This window comes from Bactrocera dorsalis, unplaced genomic scaffold (genome assembly GCF_023373825.1).
Source record: "Bactrocera dorsalis isolate Fly_Bdor unplaced genomic scaffold, ASM2337382v1 BdCtg149, whole genome shotgun sequence".
Lineage (NCBI taxonomy): Eukaryota > Metazoa > Arthropoda > Insecta > Diptera > Tephritidae > Bactrocera > Bactrocera dorsalis.
Window position 1 is genome coordinate 1 of NW_026038200.1, and position 18,029 is coordinate 18,029.

Below are 18,029 nucleotides of genomic sequence, written 5' to 3' on the forward strand. Positions count from 1 at the left end.
AAGTTCGTTTCCAATTAACCGTTTGGACTGGTCTGTAAGGTTTTGAAGAATTTAAGGGCACACAAGGAGCTCTTGGTCCCATTGAAAGTGTGTGTGTGCGCATCCAAACAAGTCGCAAATGTGCCAATGACGTCTCAAACGAGTGTCAGCGAAATGATCTTCGATTGCACGAACTTGCCCCACACACATAAATATTTAGATATGGTTAGATAAAGATACTCCAATTCGATGGCATTGTTCAATCGCCCTCGTTTTAGTGACTCTATTTATTTATGCAGTTATTTTTATTGTCTCTGCGCTTTGAAAAGTCACCGACCGCATGAATTATGCAGATGATGGCCAGTTTAATTAGTTTTGCTTTATTTTCTCGTCTTTTCTAGTTCACAGCTTACCGAAGTGCAACTGAAAGCGAATGGAAATGAGTCTGCTTGAGTCCCTTGCCTCTTCTCTGTGCGCCGACATATCTTATGTATTTTAAAGGCACTTTTTATATCATTCCGTTTGGATTGGTATTCACAACAAGTGACAAGTGTCTTTGTTCATAAACGAAAATGAGTTAAGTGCATTTATCTGTTGTTGTGTTTTGGAAACTGATCCGTGGCCCGACAAATATATAAAAGATAATACATAAATAGCATAGTTTGAGGGCTTTGGAGTTTGTACATAAATTCAAAGACGGAGCTAGCATTGATGATTGATTCTTAAGTTTAGAACATGAGTTCCATTGTGGCGTCTCCAATGCTTTCTGAAAGAAAATATATGTTGCTCCTCTGTGATCTAGGTACATTCCTGGCGTTGCTTTTCTCTGCGTCTGCTTCCGCTTTGAACGTTGTTTTGTTTCTTTTGTGATTTTTAATTTAACATATCAAAGATGCTCATCAGAGGTTATGCTAGTGAGGTTACGCAATCGCTTGGATGCTGACAACTTAGCAATTCATTATTGTTTGACATGAGCTTCGGAGAAATTAACCGTTAATTAGCAACAATGCGGAAATGAGATAACACGAAAGAAGCCAACAATATGCAAATTCAAGACGTCTACAACCAAGCAAAACCCGTTATTAGTTAATAAAGTCAACACCCAAGAAAGAAACAAACACTCAGCAGAATGCAGAGCGTGAAGAGAACAACAACAATGCTGAAGTGCCAATTTTTTCTCCCAAAAACTGACCTAGGCATCCATAACTAAAGCAGTAGAGTATAAAAAGCCAGAAATGAATGCGTATATTTATAGAAATGTGCAAACAACAACAACGCGCTGAAAGAAATAAAATTAAATAACAGTGATAAAAGCGTTGACGCCTCCAACGAGTAGGCCGGATTGAGCGAATCCACTCGCAGACCAAAAAAGTGGTGAAACATTTGCATAAATGCCTCATGTGTGTGTGTGTGTGTGTGTGTGTATGTCGACAACAATGAGAGAAAGTTGCAGACGGCTGCCAAGAAATCGGCAATATACCCAGCAATCATTTGTTGTTGTGGGCGAAATGCGATTGCCCCAACAAATTAACAAGCAGCGGTGTCATAGCGTCAAGATCCGCCGTCCGCATTTCTGCGGTAGCGCTGACAGTAGCAAGACGAATGCATTGCACAACCACGCGCACGCACACACACATACTGTGAAATTCATGATATGTACCAACAATAATGAATTTACATAGTTCCTTTTTGAATGCCGAATATGAACAAAGCGGGTGGGCCAAAGTTTGCGGCGAGAGGGGAAGGAGAAACGCATAAATATTATGAAGAATTGCCAGCAAATGTAAATATTGTGAGTAAACAAACGAAGAAACCAAAAGACAATGAGACAAGTGGAGCAATTTTGCAACCACACATACACATATACATATATTAGCAATCGTCAGCGAGAAGTACTCTGTGGTAAATTTCACAGATTTTTAGCTTCAATAAGACTGTTTTGTCTAAGTGAAAGAGTTAAAGTTTTCGTCTGTTTCGGATAACTGAGAAGCCGTGGTTGGGAAAAGCAGCAAAAGACTTTGTGACTCAGATAATTGAGAATTCATTCTTCTTTTGACTTTGTCACAGTTAATACTTGTTACGTAATCAACCGATGCCGGTGGTCACTGGCTCAAAAAGGTGGTCGGAAAGTGAAAATAATTCAGTTGATGAGAGAAAGATTCTTACAACAGTACAAAAATGTTCGTTTTTCGAAGATATGGTCCTTGTGGGCTTGAAAACTACCGTACCAAAGCGGATAAAAATCAAGGGGTAATTTCGCAGATAAGTCTAAATATACATAAAAACCCCGTATTTACAGTTAATTTTGACCGAAACTCAGAATATAAGAAATTAGTTAGATTAAACAGAAAACTAGATCAATTCTGTCGCGGGAGCTGAGACTCCTCTAAACCGACTTGAATCGAATTTGATTACCACCAGAACAAATCTTGGAATGTCGACCCCTTGACTGATATAGATCTGTATCTGTAAGTGTTTGTAACAGTTGTTTTGTTTACATAACTGTTGTTACTCACATACATACATACCCACACATATATGGTACATCATATTTATGTGTATGTGCAGGCAAATTGTTTAAAAAATATTTTCTCGTTTATCATTTCATAATTAGCCCTAATTTTATTGTTGTGCTTTTGCTTTGTTGTTGTTGTTGAATTGTAAACAATGAAAAGCAGCAAAAAAGTCATAACGGTAAAATTAAAACGTTTATGAGCGACATTTGGAGCGTGTGCTATTCATTCGTGTCGCGCGTGAGGAATTGCGCGGAAAGGGCTCTTGGCGTAATAAGAAGCGATAAGTGACTTGTTCATTTTAGTGGCGCAAGGCGGACTGTTACAGACAAGCCAGCAGCACAAGACACATCTGCGAACATACCTACCTGTCCACAGCGGTTTACGCGGCCTTCACGTGTGTGGCTCTTATTAGGCCATTATTATTTCGGTTGTCCGCATCGCCGTAAACACAATTTGCTCAATTTGTCGGGAGTTCACTGAGCTATTTTTGCTTTCGGATTTTGATAAACGCTTATTGAATTGTAAAAAGAGAGGAAAATCCTCGCCAAACAGCTGCAATGGCGTCAAGCGAAGATCTGTGAGGGAAGAACCTTTCCCTTGTGGTCACAAAAATAACAGTTGGAGAAAAGAGAATGTCTCAGGGATTGGACTTACGCTCTAATATTACACTTCCTAACTTTTGTCAATACATTAGACCATATGTCATACCAGAAAATTATCACCTGCTCGTCAAAATTAATCCGATTCCTCATGGGTTAAAGACCCCTCCACATCAAAAATTTTCTAAATTTTTATTCAATGACGGACGTCCACACAAACCCATTCGTCTTTTGAAACTGAGCGCCACCAAGAAACCCACATCACAAATAAGAAGCGAAGCTTGCGAAAATATCAAGCAAACTAATTGCTACTCGACTTGTGTGTAAACATTTATCGTCTGGCCTATAACTCAACACATTTTGATTAATGATCGCTGGTCGCTTTCATTTCGCTTCGTTTTCAGATTAAACGCCGATTAACTGCAATTTTTCATACTTAACAAATTCATTTAATTGCAATCGCAATTATTTTCGATATTTAAGCCTTTGGCGAAATGCTGGCATTCGGCCAGTCGATTGTATGCGATGCCATGCGTTACTTCTGTGTCTTTTTGAGGTTTCGAATTCCCTTTCGCTTTTCACGCGTTCGTCTGACACAGGCGAATATTGTTACGCAACTCGCCAATGCGTTCACATAATGGCTTTCCTGCGGGCTTTCAAATTAGCGGATTAAGTGAATTTGTTGGCAATTTTTTAATTCGATGCTCTGACGTCTTAAAGTAATTTACTTTTTGCAAAGAGTATTGTAGGCAACCTATGAAAAGTGACCAGCCGTAACACACCACATTTAATAACAATGCCCCAAATATATTGTTTATTTTGTTCTTCCTATGATACACCAAGAAAATTAATTTTATCCTTCTTCCCATTTCAGTTGATCGGGATTTCAATATCCATAGCAACAGCTTTAGCCACAGCCGATGGACCTGATGCCAAACAACGTGCCAAGGCGGCAACAGCCAAGACCACTGCCACTCCAAAGGCCGTAGAGAGCGCAAATGCGAAAGCCGCAGCAAAAACATTAGCGAAGCCTGCCGCCGCAGCACGGGAATCAAAAGTTCTCAAGACATCAACTAGTACCACGAACGCCAGCGATAAACGCGGAAAGCGCACACTTTATGACTTCGAGAACGCCGGCTACCTCTATCCGGAAATCGCAAGTCGACGCGCTGGTTACGAGAACGATGGACAGGCCTATTATCCGCAAAGTGGCTATTACAACGGACAAGATGCGATTGGTGAGTGAGAGTTGCGGGAAAGCTATGAAAACCAAGTAACTGATCCTTTTATTTGATCTTTTTTCTTTAACCGCTTTCCAGCACAATTCCCAAACAATTATATTGGACCTCAGTACTATCCACAATATTTGGAAGCGCCCGAGCCGATTATCGAGATCATCATAAAGGATTCAAATGAAACGCTGCCTGAGCCCGAACCGCAACCCATTGTCACGAAGAAAAAGAAGGAGAAGGTTCATGTTTTCTATGTGAACTACAAGAAAGATCAAAACAACAAATTGCATTTGGAAAGTCCCATCGCCTCACTCAACAACGATGACAACGAAGAAGAAGAGGAGGAAGAGGAGGTTGTTCACTACCCTGTACCTGCGACACCAGCTCCGCCAGTAAAGACCACAACGCTGCGCACTATCATCCACCCCGATTCGGAGAAATATCACAGCAATAGTGGCATTCATGTAACCTTCGGGTCCGAGGACAAGTCTCAGGCGGGACACCAGCTTGAGGAACATGACGCCGAAAGCGTACAGAGTCAAGTGGTTGCCATACCTGTCGGAAGTGGCGCACAGACAGGCAGCTTCGAGACAGACGCTTACAATACCCGATCCGACTTTGGCGCTAGCGCACACAGTCAGTCGCAAGTTGGTGCTAATCAAATATATACGGGACACTTCCAACAGACACATCCGCAACAACAACAACAACAACAAGCACAGCATCAGTACCAGCATCAGAAGCAACAATTGCCACTGCAGCAAAGCGGTAATTACTTCCGTCCACCAGCCGCCCTTGTTCAACAGCCATCTGCGAATTTCTATCAAAAGCAGCAACAATCACAATACCAACACCAACAGCAACAAACCCAACAGTCACAACAACAACAGCGCCCTCAATTCAGCTCATCGCTTAAAAATGTGGCAAATCCACCACCGCCACCATCTCAGCAACCCTTGCCGACTTTGCAACAGTTGCCGCAACTGCAGGCGCAGTTCCGTAAAACTTTTGGAGCTTCTAACTCCGCACAAGGCCATTTTTACTCTAATTACAATCAACAATATCAGCAACAGCCTAGTAACCAGCAACAATCCTTCTTCAGCAGTCTAATTCAGAAACCCACGCCCGCTCCGACGAAGCAATCGGTGTTCTTCCCCACCGCACCACCCAAAACTCAAGAGTTGCCTTCCCGTCAATCGGGCTTACCTTACCAACCAGTTAAGTTCCGTCCGACACTTCCGGCGCAACCCCACATTAAGCAGGTTCCCATACCGGCCAAATTGGAGAACACGAATTATCAAAATTACCACCAACCACAACCACAGCAGCCTTCCAACGTGGCGAAACACCAGCAGAGCTATCACTCACAACAGCCCTTCCAGTTCAATCGCCAGCCACAGTATGTACAACAGCCGACCTTCTCATTACCCTCACCACAGACGACACAATCTAGCAGCAACAATGGCAATTACTTTAAACAGACGTCTCAACAATCACACTCTCACTCTCAGTTGCTGACGCAAAAGTTGGCCTCCAGCCGTTTTCAACCACAGCAGCAACAACAAGCACAACAGTCTCCCCAGCAGCCTCTGCAACAGCATCAAGGACAGAACCAACAAAAGACTCATCAACAGTCCTATCAACAGAACCAGCAACAGACTCAGCAGTTACAGCAGCAGTCATATCAAGCATTGCAGAAGAATCAACAACAAAGCCAGAACCAAGCTTACCATAGTCAACAAAGCAGTTTACCAAGCCCCAGCAGTCCCACCGCTGCCTCATTGCAGTCGCCGTCGGACCCAATTAGATCCATTCACAACTACTTTGGAGTACAAGCTTCCAAGGAAACTGAACTTCTTAAGTCCATACCGAAATATGAGCAGCACATAACTGAGACTATTGAGACTCCAATTGGCGGCGGCGGTAGGAGCAATGGACAATACAATGGCTTTGGCAGTTTTGGATACCAAATACAAAATCAGGTATTGCATGATATACCAGCGCCCCATTTGGGACCCACGCCGGCGCCAAACACAGCTCAACAATCGTACCAACAGCAACAGCAATCCAGCTCAAACTTTGCCAGTGGTAGTTCGGTGAATACTCATTACCTCACAGCGGCGGCTTTGCAATCGGTAAAAAATCAACAACAACAGCAGCAGCAACAGCAACAATTCAGCAATTTTGTAACCGCACAGAATGGAAAGCATTCTGCGTATTCGACGACGACGCCAGCTCCTCCGCAGTATGCACAAACCACAGACGGCGAGAAGGTCATGATTATAACGCCTTTACCACCGACGGTATACAATCAATATCACTCCACTCAGTACCAGCAAGAAGCAACTGCCACACAAGTGCTCGCCAGTTCACCCTCTTTGCAGGCACAGCCAGCCACTAACTTCGCTCAGCAACCAAGGCAAACTGGTGGCGGTAGTTTGATCTCCTCAACCGTTTCCAACGCTGCTGCTGGCGGTTCATCCCAATTTGGTGTATCGACGTTCCACTCTGATGTCTTCAAAGAATTAGAACAGCGTCGCAATCAAGAAAAATCCACAGCGAGCCAATTTAGTTTTGGCTCACAGTCGGCATCAAGCAATGACAAGCCCTACCTACCCGCCATAGCAACCAGCGCCACTAACACCAATTACGGTTCAGTCTCCACCGCAAGCAGCAGCACTCCCACTCCACCGATCACACAGAATGCTGAAGGTACCAAAAAAGAAGCTAAAGCCTCACAAACACTACTTCAATTGCCCGACGAAGTTCCGGACGACTTGCGCCAACAGCTGCTCTCATCCGGTATTCTCAACAACGCAGACATTTCCGTCTTGGACTACGATAAGGTGGGCGACGTCGCTTTGGAAAATCTACCCGCCGAGCATCTGCAGCACTTCTATGGAGCTGGTGGAGCAGCACAGATCTCCGCTTCGAAAAAAGTCGTCACGGTGGTCAAGCCGAATGGCGATAAGGTTTCGCTTAGCGAAAAAGATATTGAACGCGTCAAGCAGTCGAATGCATTGCCTCACAAACAAGGTGTAGATGTGAAAGTCGTGCATTTCGATGCAGAAAACGAGAAGAGTGTTTCGGAGAAGTATATTAAGACCGATGCGACTGTTGTGCCACCTGTTGACTTGGCGGAACGTCAGTATAATCGCTATTTACCGCTCAAAATTAACGGTGCCCAATTCCCTTTGCCCGATAGTGAGGAGTTGCGCGACAAGAAGATCGTCAGTGTTGTGGTTTTGGCTCCAGTTGAGGCACAACCACCAGCTAACGACAGCACTGAACGCCGTAGTGAACGCGATGCCGCAGCTGATGATAAGGAAGTGAAATTCATTGGTGGCGACCTTATCAAGACTTTGGTTAAGAAGCCTACAAAGGAGAATTTCAAGCGTTGGCTGGAGAAAGAAGCGCGAACGGACGTGGAACAGCAATCCGTGGTTCTACTAGTGGCGAAGTAAGTAAAGCAATCACTAAGAAGTGAATTTCAACCCAGCCATCACAGTTACTAAAAATGTTTATTATAAAAAAAATACTTTCAAAAAATGTCCTTTAATTCAGATATATAAAGCCGGTCCAATTTTCGACAACTCTTTATTTTCGATATCTAATATTTAAATTTCCGTTTTCTTCTTCACCTGAAATAGATCCAGCGATGAAGCAGAGCAGGAGATCTTCATGTACGACATATCCACGGGGGCAGTGAACAAATTGAATGGCGAACTCTCGAGTGCTTTCGTGAATGTGGCTGAGGAGAATGCCAGTTCAGAAGATTTGGAGCACGCCTCAACCTTGGACCCCAGCGTGCTGGAGACCATGATGCAAAAGAGTCGAAGATGAGCGGCAAGCGCTGCGATCAAATGTGCCACCCAAATGTGCGAGAAAGCCATTTAAATAAAGAAATTTTCACAACACTATCTGCCTGAGGAAAAAACTAAAGTGACTCGTTAGAAGTCAAACCAAGCTCTTTAGACATCGGTTGCCAAGCGTCACCTACGAAATATAAAATACGGGGGATCTCAGATGCTCCCTCTAAGACTTACTTCTGCTATTCTGTAAGCTGCCTTCGCCATCACTTTCGTCTTTACTATCTTCATAATATTTCGTTTTCTGCCGTTATCATTATTATTATTTTTCTTGGTAACGGTTCCCTGTGTGGCTCTTATTTCTTTTTTCTGTCGGAAATAAGTACACGATTCGGTGGAATCTACGAAGTTTTCTCTTCTTCGGCTACTCTTCAACTTTTGTATAAATTTTATATTCTTTATTTAATTAATTATAGTTAATTTTTATACGATAAATATTTTTGTACATATGTATATATACATATATTTTTGTACATTGTATATAAAATTAAAATTAATAATGAAAGAGAACTATATACATATGTATGTTATGTAGTCTAAAAAATGTTAATAAAAATTACAAAACCAAATTTTTCATCTTTCAAAACTCTTCAGGTTTGCACGTGAGAATTGGGCATTGTGAAAAAATGCGTATTCTTATTGTAATAAAGTGAGTGTATAATTTAATTGTTGTATGTGCTTAATTTCGATAATGAAAAGCCGAAAAATAATAAATATAATTTGTGGGTGTAAACCATGTTTCGGAAAGCGCAACGAAGATAATGACAGCATAAAAAGTCAACATATCAATCAAACGAATGAAAGCTATTCCCTACTGGGTCGAATATAACGGTAATAAAAGTTAATTAGTGCGTTAATTACAACAAATAATTTTTGCAAGGCGAAACGCAACCGTGAGTAATTCACCACGAGATAAAAGTAATTGAAGGGAAATGAATTAATTGGAAACAGAAATTGAAGTGGCCTCGGAGGCGATCAAAGGAATTTTAAACTTCACAAAGGGGGTTTCGAGTGCCAGAAATGCCACACGTTTCATGCAAAAGTAACCGCTTGTATAAACCAACATGAAACACAGTGTCTTTTCTGTAAAAATTGTCCTCTGCGCAACTATCAACGATTATGGAAACACTTTTGACCATTCTAACTTGCCTTGGCAATTATGAGCTAAAGCACTGTTCTACTGCTCTTGTGCTATTTCCAGTCCCAGATCTTTTCATGTAAACATCCCACATCTACAGTTTCAGTTTTTAGTACATATGATTTTCAATCGCGCTCATCCTAGTATCCAATTCACCTCAAGGCAATCGTATGATTTGACCGAGGCTTTAGGACATGCCTCTACATAACCAGTGGCCTAAACCTCCCTACAGGGGCTCTAATTATTCGGAAAACAGCCGATAATCACTTGTTAGTTCAATGCGAACTTAATGAGAGACGCTGCAAAGTTATCTAATCAACACTAAACTTCATTGAACGCTCATTGTCTCTTTGAAAATAAATAAATTGGCTCGAGATCCCATAGAAAAAGGCTTATAAGATATGACCCTTGTGTTATTATTATCATATCTGATATGCTTATGGCTATGCTATGCTTTAAAACCGTTATCGTTCAATATAAATGTTAGCATGAGCGTTTAGAACTATGCAAATAAAGGCAACAACTAATTAGTTGAACCGTGCAGGGCCACGGACTGCCAATCAACACGCTGCATGGGGTAAATAATAAAATTTATAGATAGTAGCTGTGCTCCACTCCATCGCGATTGCTTACCTGTGTGCTGTACGTGCATATATGCTTGAGTGTATTAGTGATGATTTTCCCCACTCCTGACTAGTGAGTCCCTGGAAGATTGTGCGTCCTTGATGGATGTATTTATATAATTTTCTTCCCGCATGCAACACTACTACACTTAAGTAAATATGGAACATAAACATTATACGCTATTTGGATACCCCCATCCGTAAAGTCAGAGGAGCTCGCAGACATACCTACATACTTACGCGCAGATGGCATACACATTTCCCGCCACCCATTTGTCCTGCAATAAAATTAATTACAAATTGAAACGAGTGTGTTTGCGATAAGGTCAGTGCCACTTAACGCACGACAAAGCGATAGGGATACTCGTCATTTGGCTAGTTAGAAGTTGGCGTTTCGCGTGAAGACATCGTTCCGGCAGACACGGAATACCGTTTCGGAAGTACATCAGCCTCTCGTCTTTTGATTTTGTGAATTTTATGTTGCCTAAGAAATGTCAAAATTTTCGTCGTGTTTGCGCGCGGTGCACACATTCGTAATGGGTAATTTTCATTGCCACGAGTTCGCTTACATCATTTATCCCTTCGGCCGCATATATAAGCTACTGGGATTCGCACCAATTCAGTTGCGTCGCGGAGAAGTCTTACGTAATGGCTGTGACCGGAAATTTCAATGGGACACCAAAGCCTGGATATGCAGCTGCCTCAACATAATGATTTACACAAGTGAATATTGAAAGTGCTTCTTTTTTCTTGAAATAGTGTGAAGTGCCTGATTTTATAATCAATTCAAGAGAGAAGAGATGTGATAAAAAATCTGACTGATTAGCATATAAACAGAACACAGGTCACGGAGTTCTGTAGAGATCCCAACTAAGCAACCATAAATACTCCTATTGGCTCCTTAAGTTCTTAGGGATCACTTCCACCTTGTTTTGAAAAAGTGTTATTCAATTCTCATATACAGGGGTTTTCCGGAAAGTAATGGGACTCAGTCGATTTTAAGAAATTTATTGAACCAATCGTTACAATTCTTTAAAAGCTTTTAAAATAGGCTCCTTCTGCGTCGAAGCATCCCTGCCAGCGCGATTTCCAAGCATTAAAGACATCACGGAAGGTATTCTCAGTAATAGCTTTGAGATCCGAGGTGCATGCTACTTAGATCGCCTCTGTCGAACTCAAAACGCTGCATTTCGGCTTGCACCTCTCACGGAAACACGTTGCGCGAGAATGTTTGTCCTGACTATCCAGATGCTGGGAGACAAATGACCAGCCGATCGTTCGTTAGCTGGGAACGCCCACTACCGAATCCAATCAGTGAGCGCACGCTGCGAAGTACAGTCGCGGCGGAAGAAAATCAGACCTATTACTTTCCGGACAAACCCTGTACTTTACTTCTTGATTCGATTTTATGATAGAAATTTATCCAATCAGTAAAAATCTTACGATTATTTCTGACATTTGAAAATATTTTTAACAGAGAACTCATGCCTTAAAAGTCAGAGTCATAAGATTATGATAAAATTCAGTTAATGATTAATTTTATTCTCTAATTTATCGTGTAACCTCTAGTGGGCTTCTGCTTAGGCATTCTTCGACTGCGGGCAGTACCTTATAAACATGGTGACGGCATTTCACGACTGACCAGCTGGGCACAAGTCTTCACACTGTTCGGTCTCGGCCTCATCGCCTGGGTCACCGCTTGGACCCATATGGACGAGCAGTGCCGATTGCATGCGCTCATCACTAGAATTGATCAGCATCTTCGTGAAATAGACGACATACAATTTGACTATAAATCGCTGCGAAGACGACTCTTCTGGCAATTAGGATTGCAACTATTGATCGCATTTCCTTTGTCGATGGTGAATTGCATTATCATTTTGCCCGATGAAGTAGCATTCTCCCCATTTTCGACCTGCTATATATTCATTTGTTTCATGCCAATCAGTGTGCTTATCTTCAAGCAGTTCCAATTCTACAATCTAATGCATGTCTTGAAAACCAAATTTGACCTGATCAATAACAAGCTGAGCAAATTCAACCGAGATACACGCTTCACCAGCGAGCGGAGGCATATAGTGACGGTGCGGAAAAGCAACTCGGTCAGTGAGGTGCCCCTGACCGATGTGCCGACGGCTTCACAGAAAACCGACATGCTGAACGAGGAACCGAACGTTGACCTCTTGCAAAAACTGTTAACCATTTATTCAAATGTTAGCGATGGCATCGACTTGGTGCTGCGCATCTTCGGATGGCATCTGCTCTTTCTCACCGCGGTCTCCTTCGGCGTAATCACCGTTCAAAGTTATAATTTGTTCTCACTGATAAGTCATTCTCTGGTGATACCCACTTATCACGTTGTCTTCATTGTGTCTTGGATCCTGGTGCAGGTCATGGCATTCGCGGTAAATATCTTAATATGCGGAAAGACAGCAAGAATGGTGAGAGGAATTCCTTAAATATGTATTTTATTTAGAGAGCGCACCCTGTACAAATATTTATCTTCCAGATGGACACGACTATTTCGATTTTGCACAAAATTCGCCTGTCTTCGAATGAGGCCCCAAACGCCTGTGTCTTCTACCAAATTCTGCAGATTTTCTCCATGGAAGTCTTGCAGAGGAAACGAAATTTTAACGCAGCGGGCTTCTTTGACATGGACTACAAGCTGATCACATCGGTTAGTGTTGTTATTGTATTGCTGGATAAGAGGGTTGCATAGTTAGTTTCTCTCCTCATCTTCTTTCAGATTATTGCATCAGCTACCACTTATCTGGTCATTATAATCCAATTCCATTTGACCAATATACCGGATTGCCATTTTCCCAAGTAAAAATTGTGTCAAACACTGTTGTTCAATCCGCTGAGGATGGAATCGAGTTCCTGGAGCACAGAATTGATATGTCTGTAACTCCCAATGCCACATTTAAGTGTTAAAATTTGTTGACTTTTATTTTCTTAAATATGTTTAATAAACACGAAAAAGTTAAATTTTAATAAAGTGTAAGCAGACAATGTGAATTAAGCTTTTGCTTGCGCGACCAGGCAAAAAGCTCTTCATTCAAAAGCTTTGGTGCTTGCGTTGAATAATAAGCGCTTTTATCTCAGACTCACTCCAGTTGCGCGACCAGGCAAAAAGCTCTTCATTCAAAAGCTTTGGTGCTTGCGTTGAATAATAAGCGCTTTTATCTCAGGCCTACTGCAGTGGCTTTCAAACTGTGGTGTTAGCTAACACTTACATTTCCGCTTATTCTTCATCTCTCCGTTTTCAAATTGTGATTGGTGAATGATCAAACGAGTTAAATGTTTCTTTATTAAAAAATGCATATATGTTTAATGGTGGGACGAGATATGGAGTTTTCATATCTTCAAGCAGGCAATTCAGGCTGTTCAAAGTGGTGTCACGGAATTGGAAACTAGCACGTTTAAGAGTGAAAAAGGAAAAACGTTAACTTAGGTCGTAATAATACCGTACACAAACTTAAAAGAATATCGATTGGATTTTTATCACTCGGTTAGTATGACAGCTATATGCTATAGAGGTCCGCTCTGGATAATTTTTTCGGGATTATACAGGTGCTTTGGACAATAATCGGCCCCAAACTTTGTGAAGATATCTCGTTAAAATTCAGTTCGTGTGACAATGTAATATAACGTGTATATTTTGTGATATACATACATAGTAGTATAACGGTTCCGGAAAATGAGCAGCTGCAGATCGGTATCTCAAAAACTGAGGATTTAGTTCGTGTGGTCAACGGACGGACATGTCTAAATCGACTCGATCATTTAATTATATATATATTTCAAAGGGTCTCAGGCGTTTCTCCTGAGTGTTACGTATATCGTGGCAAACATAATATACAAAGGAAATGTTGAAAAGGCAAATCTAACTTAAATAGATCGTGTTTTTCCGAAACTCCTAGCTTCTGTCAAGCAAAAGGCGTTATCGTCACGTTCAGTCTTTCTTCATCTATTGATCATCGCTTGTAGATATTTTCAATTTTAGGTATCAAGTTTTGGTTGCAGATCTGATGATGGCAAAGGTTGAGCCTAAACTAATGTATTGACTGTGCTTAATAAGAAGCAAAGAGCCCTGAGTCTCACCGTGAACTCTGCCAGCTTAGAGCAATCACCAAATTCAATTAAATACACTAAAACCAAAGCGAACACTTTTTCTGAGTAAAATTAAAAGAAAAAAAAAAGCTAATAAATATATGTACATACATATGTATACATATGTATATGTACGAACCGCCGAATTGAGTCAAATCCAGTTTACACTTGCAATTGTGTAAAAAATCAGATTGAATGTGAATTTTACAAAATTTATCCCACGACATAGCAACAACATTAACGAGACTTACAAACACGCCTGCAAGTATAAGCGCGGATCTAGAGACGTGACTGATGGCGTGTACTTCGATCAAAGCTATCGACTACGCATGCACATACAAACAGATTCACGTTTATGGACACGGTACGTAAAATAATACAGCAAATGTAAATGTACTGCAAGCGGACGACCGAGGACAGCTTCTAGCGTTAGGAGCGCTGAAGTTAGTTTTAAGCAATCCACATTTTTCCTTCAAACATTGAGGTTTATAACAAAACCAAAAACTAATTCAAATCTTAAGTTATTACCCTACACTTTGCTCCCCTAAACGCTCAGGGATGCTGAGCTCGTACTGTGATTTCGAAATCACCTTTAATGAGGTTGAACACGTTCAAGTATCGACGAAGACGCACCTCAGCAAAAAGTGTACATTTGTCTGAAAACAATTGAGAAATATTCAAAACAATAACTACAATGAAAGGGAACCGGTTTTTCATCGTTTATTCTCTAAGACAATCGATACACTTAGGTTATCTTGACAAATGTGTGTTTGTATGTATGTATGTCTATAATCGAACTTGAGTTGTGATTTATTAGGAGGAAAATTAATCCAGATTTTTTTGTGATGTTTTCCGAGCAATGCTCGGGTGCACAAAATAGACCCCAATTCGGGGACTTAGACGAAACGTAATTGTTCGTTGTTAGCGTTGGCGCTTTCGTATAAAACAGATCTAAACTGAGTTTCTAAAAATATCGAAATCCAGCAATGACACAATCTTCGGCAAATCTTTCGCATCACGTCTCGAATTAAATGAGGTGAATGAAGTACGAAAATAAATATAAACTCAAGCAAGTGCTATGTATGCGACTATGTAAGACGACAGCAAAAACAACAACACAACGGCTAAACAGGTTGGCAAGCAGACTCAAGTTGACCGGTTGGTTTATAACCTTTTCGGTTATTTACATTATTTGGTTCCGATCGGCGATTGTCAACAACAAATCTGTGATAATAACAAAAATACCAAAACACACTTAAACACACGCACACACACACATGTGCACACGTGAGCTAAAGTCGTGGCAAAAGCGAACGAAAACTTGTTGCACAGTGAATAAATCGAGTGAAGTGTAAAAAAGCCGTTTTTGTTGTTATGTGGCGGCGCCCGAGCTGGTTGCCGCATGCAACCATTTAGTTTGAATGCTGCAACAGACGGAGCCAGGAGCGGCGGCGACGAGTTGAAGCAACGGAATGACGAAGTAAACAACATTGCAACCGAAAACGGCCAAAAGGCACAAAAATAGTGGGATTGGTTTATTTTTAGAATCGCCAATAACGACAACAACAAACGTCAGCAGCGCCACGGAGTCATCGATAAACAATAATAACTAACCAGTTGCGAATAGACAACAATTTCAGGTGATTACAACTTCAAGTCGCGTCAAAGCTATTACCAACGCTGCTGGCGCGATGGTGCGAGCGTGTGCGCGGGGCAAATGTGCGGCAACAACAACAGCAGCGCAATTACTAGCAATCAATCTCGCGTACCCAGATATAAACAACATCAGCATCGATCTGTTTCACGGCACAGTGGGTCCAAACACGCTGCCGCCCGATCTAAAATTTATTCAGTGCTTCGACGTAATAAAAGATCGAGGTCGCTTCTCTTCATTTGTGGTGTGAGCTTCGATTTAGTACTATAGGAGGAAAATTCTTCAAAGTTGAAATATTGTCGCGTAGCCAATGAAGTTTTTGCGAACCTTTTCTCCTTTCTGTTAAACAATGTAATAATATTTTTGGCTGTGTGACTGAGGCGCTGTAGTCATCAGAAATCACTGTGCAGTTGATCGTTTCCACTGAAAAAACATGATTAACTGCGACTGCGGTCGGTCGAGTTCCACAAACAAACGGCTTAACCGGCTTCTGGCTGTTAGCTTAAAACTACGGTCGGCGGCTCTGGTCGCCTCGTTTGACTGCTTCGACTGCTACACGTAAGCCTGACGGGTTGCTCGGATGACTGGTTGCTAACTGGCCACTCAAATCACAGCCGCCACCCAACAAACACAATGGCGCAAGTTGAGCTCACTTTGTAAACCTGAATTCGATTGGTTGCAGCGGCCTGCGGTTTGATGGATAGTTAGAGCTGCCTAGCCGGAGAACTCAGATAAGCCCATCTTCATAGTATATGATCTAATGTGAATCTGAAACTGAAAACTATTGATGCCACATGGCGGTCGAAAGCAAGAAGTTTACGGGTTTGAGTCTGCCAGGTGCTACTGTTAATATTGTTGTTGTTGTATACTTGCAAGTGCAGTGTAAATAGATTGCAACATCAACTCGAATATCGTGCTTACAACGACGAGCTCAGCTCAGCTGGAACTGGTCCGCCTCGTCGACCACAAACTACCTCTGGCTATTTTTATTTTTGGAAGTGGCATTTGGTAATTTGTTTACGAATATTATTTTCGCCTTTCGCATTGCCAATTCTTCGATGTTGCATGTAGACACGAGCCGCGCACCGCCTGTCTTCTTTTCCTGTTGCTAAGCGAGGCTTTAGGCGCACGGCGCGATTTGCGAACGAGGCGAATTGTGAGTGCAGTTTGGCTTTGTTTTGGGTGCCGAAGTCACACGTGTATGGTTGAGTGAGTGCATTGCCAACGCCTGCAACAGTTAGCGGCCTGTATGTCGGCCGTTACGACAGTCAATAGCGGTTTCGTGAGTGCAAGAGATCGTCTATTTCATGCTTCTACTCGGACCACACTTCGCGCGCAGTTGCATGGTTGGGACATGCTTTAGTTTGACATTCGTTTATAGGTTAAGTAAATTAGATAAAAGAGATAATGGCAATACCAGCAACAACAAGCGATAATCCCGTAAACAAGCCGCACGCTGTCACACCAAAGTCTGCATTCAAGCTCCCGAAATAAATTACGGGATCTAAATGCCGTTACGTAGGCGGCTTTTAAGGGGTTTTTTATGCACAAATTTCATAATTTGAGAAAGTTTGTTCAGAAAGCTTTTAGATTTTCATAAATACTATGGAGAAGAGCTCTTGGCCTTGTTTACAGGTCTTGAGATCACTAAAACTAAAGTCGTTGCTTATACATATTACCAATAACTGTAAGTTAAATTGGAAAACTACGCCAAAAGTAATCAAAAAATCTCTTTAAACTTATTCTTTGTGAAAGCCAAAGAAAATAAGAAACTCTTATGTTCGGACTTACAGATTAGCAAAGCGCTCAGTAGCCAATACAAATTTGCAAAGTCGCTTAATTTCAACACCCGCCAATTCGGTGGTATGTCTGAAGGTATGCGCTCTCAAATGTCTAAGTCTTGACCTCCCAAACGCGGGACAATCAGGAAGAAAGTGCTGAAAGATGATATATAGTATAGTGCATACATACATATAAACATATATGTAATACTTATTTCAAATACACGAAACCCATTATGCTCTCCTCCGCACCTAGCCGCATTTAAAAAGTATTTTTAGTGACTGGCTTTGGCTGAGCTTGTTGACAGCGCGCAATGTTGCGCATGCGCAATTCATATTTGTTTTTCGTAGCTAATTTATGCGCGCTTACTCAAGCGTTTCCAGCCCACAGCATGTCGGCGAAGTGTCATTTAACTGGGCTGACTGGAGAATGAATGGCGGAATGAAGTGGCGGAGTGAACCCGTTGCTGTGTTGTTTGTTATCGCTTGCCAAGCGTTGAATTATTTTTGTTTTTACATTCC

At 41.7% G+C, this 18,029-nt stretch overlaps 2 protein-coding genes across 2 annotated transcripts; both read left to right on the forward strand.

Annotated features, from left to right (window-relative positions):
• Positions 1–3,968: 3,968 nt before the first annotated feature.
• On the forward strand, positions 3,969–8,645 carry LOC105230598 (uncharacterized; the record flags this gene model as incomplete). The annotated part of the gene is given in 3 exon segments (XM_049461870.1): positions 3,969–4,332; positions 4,414–7,786; positions 7,977–8,645. Coding segments are annotated over 3 exon segments (3,930 nt in total), but the record flags the coding sequence as incomplete, so codon positions are not given.
• A 3,239-nt stretch (positions 8,646–11,884) lies between these two features.
• Positions 11,885–12,961, forward strand: LOC105230597 (putative gustatory receptor 2a). Its single transcript, XM_011211454.4, has 3 exons — positions 11,885–12,397; positions 12,466–12,636; positions 12,706–12,961. The coding sequence occupies exons 1-3, from the start codon at positions 11,894–11,896 to the stop codon at positions 12,787–12,789; spliced, it is 759 nt and encodes a 252-aa protein (XP_011209756.4). The 5' UTR covers positions 11,885–11,893; the 3' UTR covers positions 12,790–12,961.
• The last annotated feature ends 5,068 nt before the right edge of the window (positions 12,962–18,029 follow it).

Bases quoted from the DNA above. Each gene is read 5' to 3' on its own strand.
- LOC105230597 (XM_011211454.4), top strand. From the start codon at position 11,894: ATGCCAATCAGTGTGCTTATCTTCAAGCAGTTCCAATTCTACAATCTA. The intron at 12,398-12,465 runs GTGAGAGGAATT...TTTATCTTCCAG, and splicing joins GCGGAAAGACAGCAAGAATG to ATGGACACGACTATTTCGAT. The intron at 12,637-12,705 runs GTTAGTGTTGTT...ATCTTCTTTCAG, and splicing joins ACTACAAGCTGATCACATCG to ATTATTGCATCAGCTACCAC.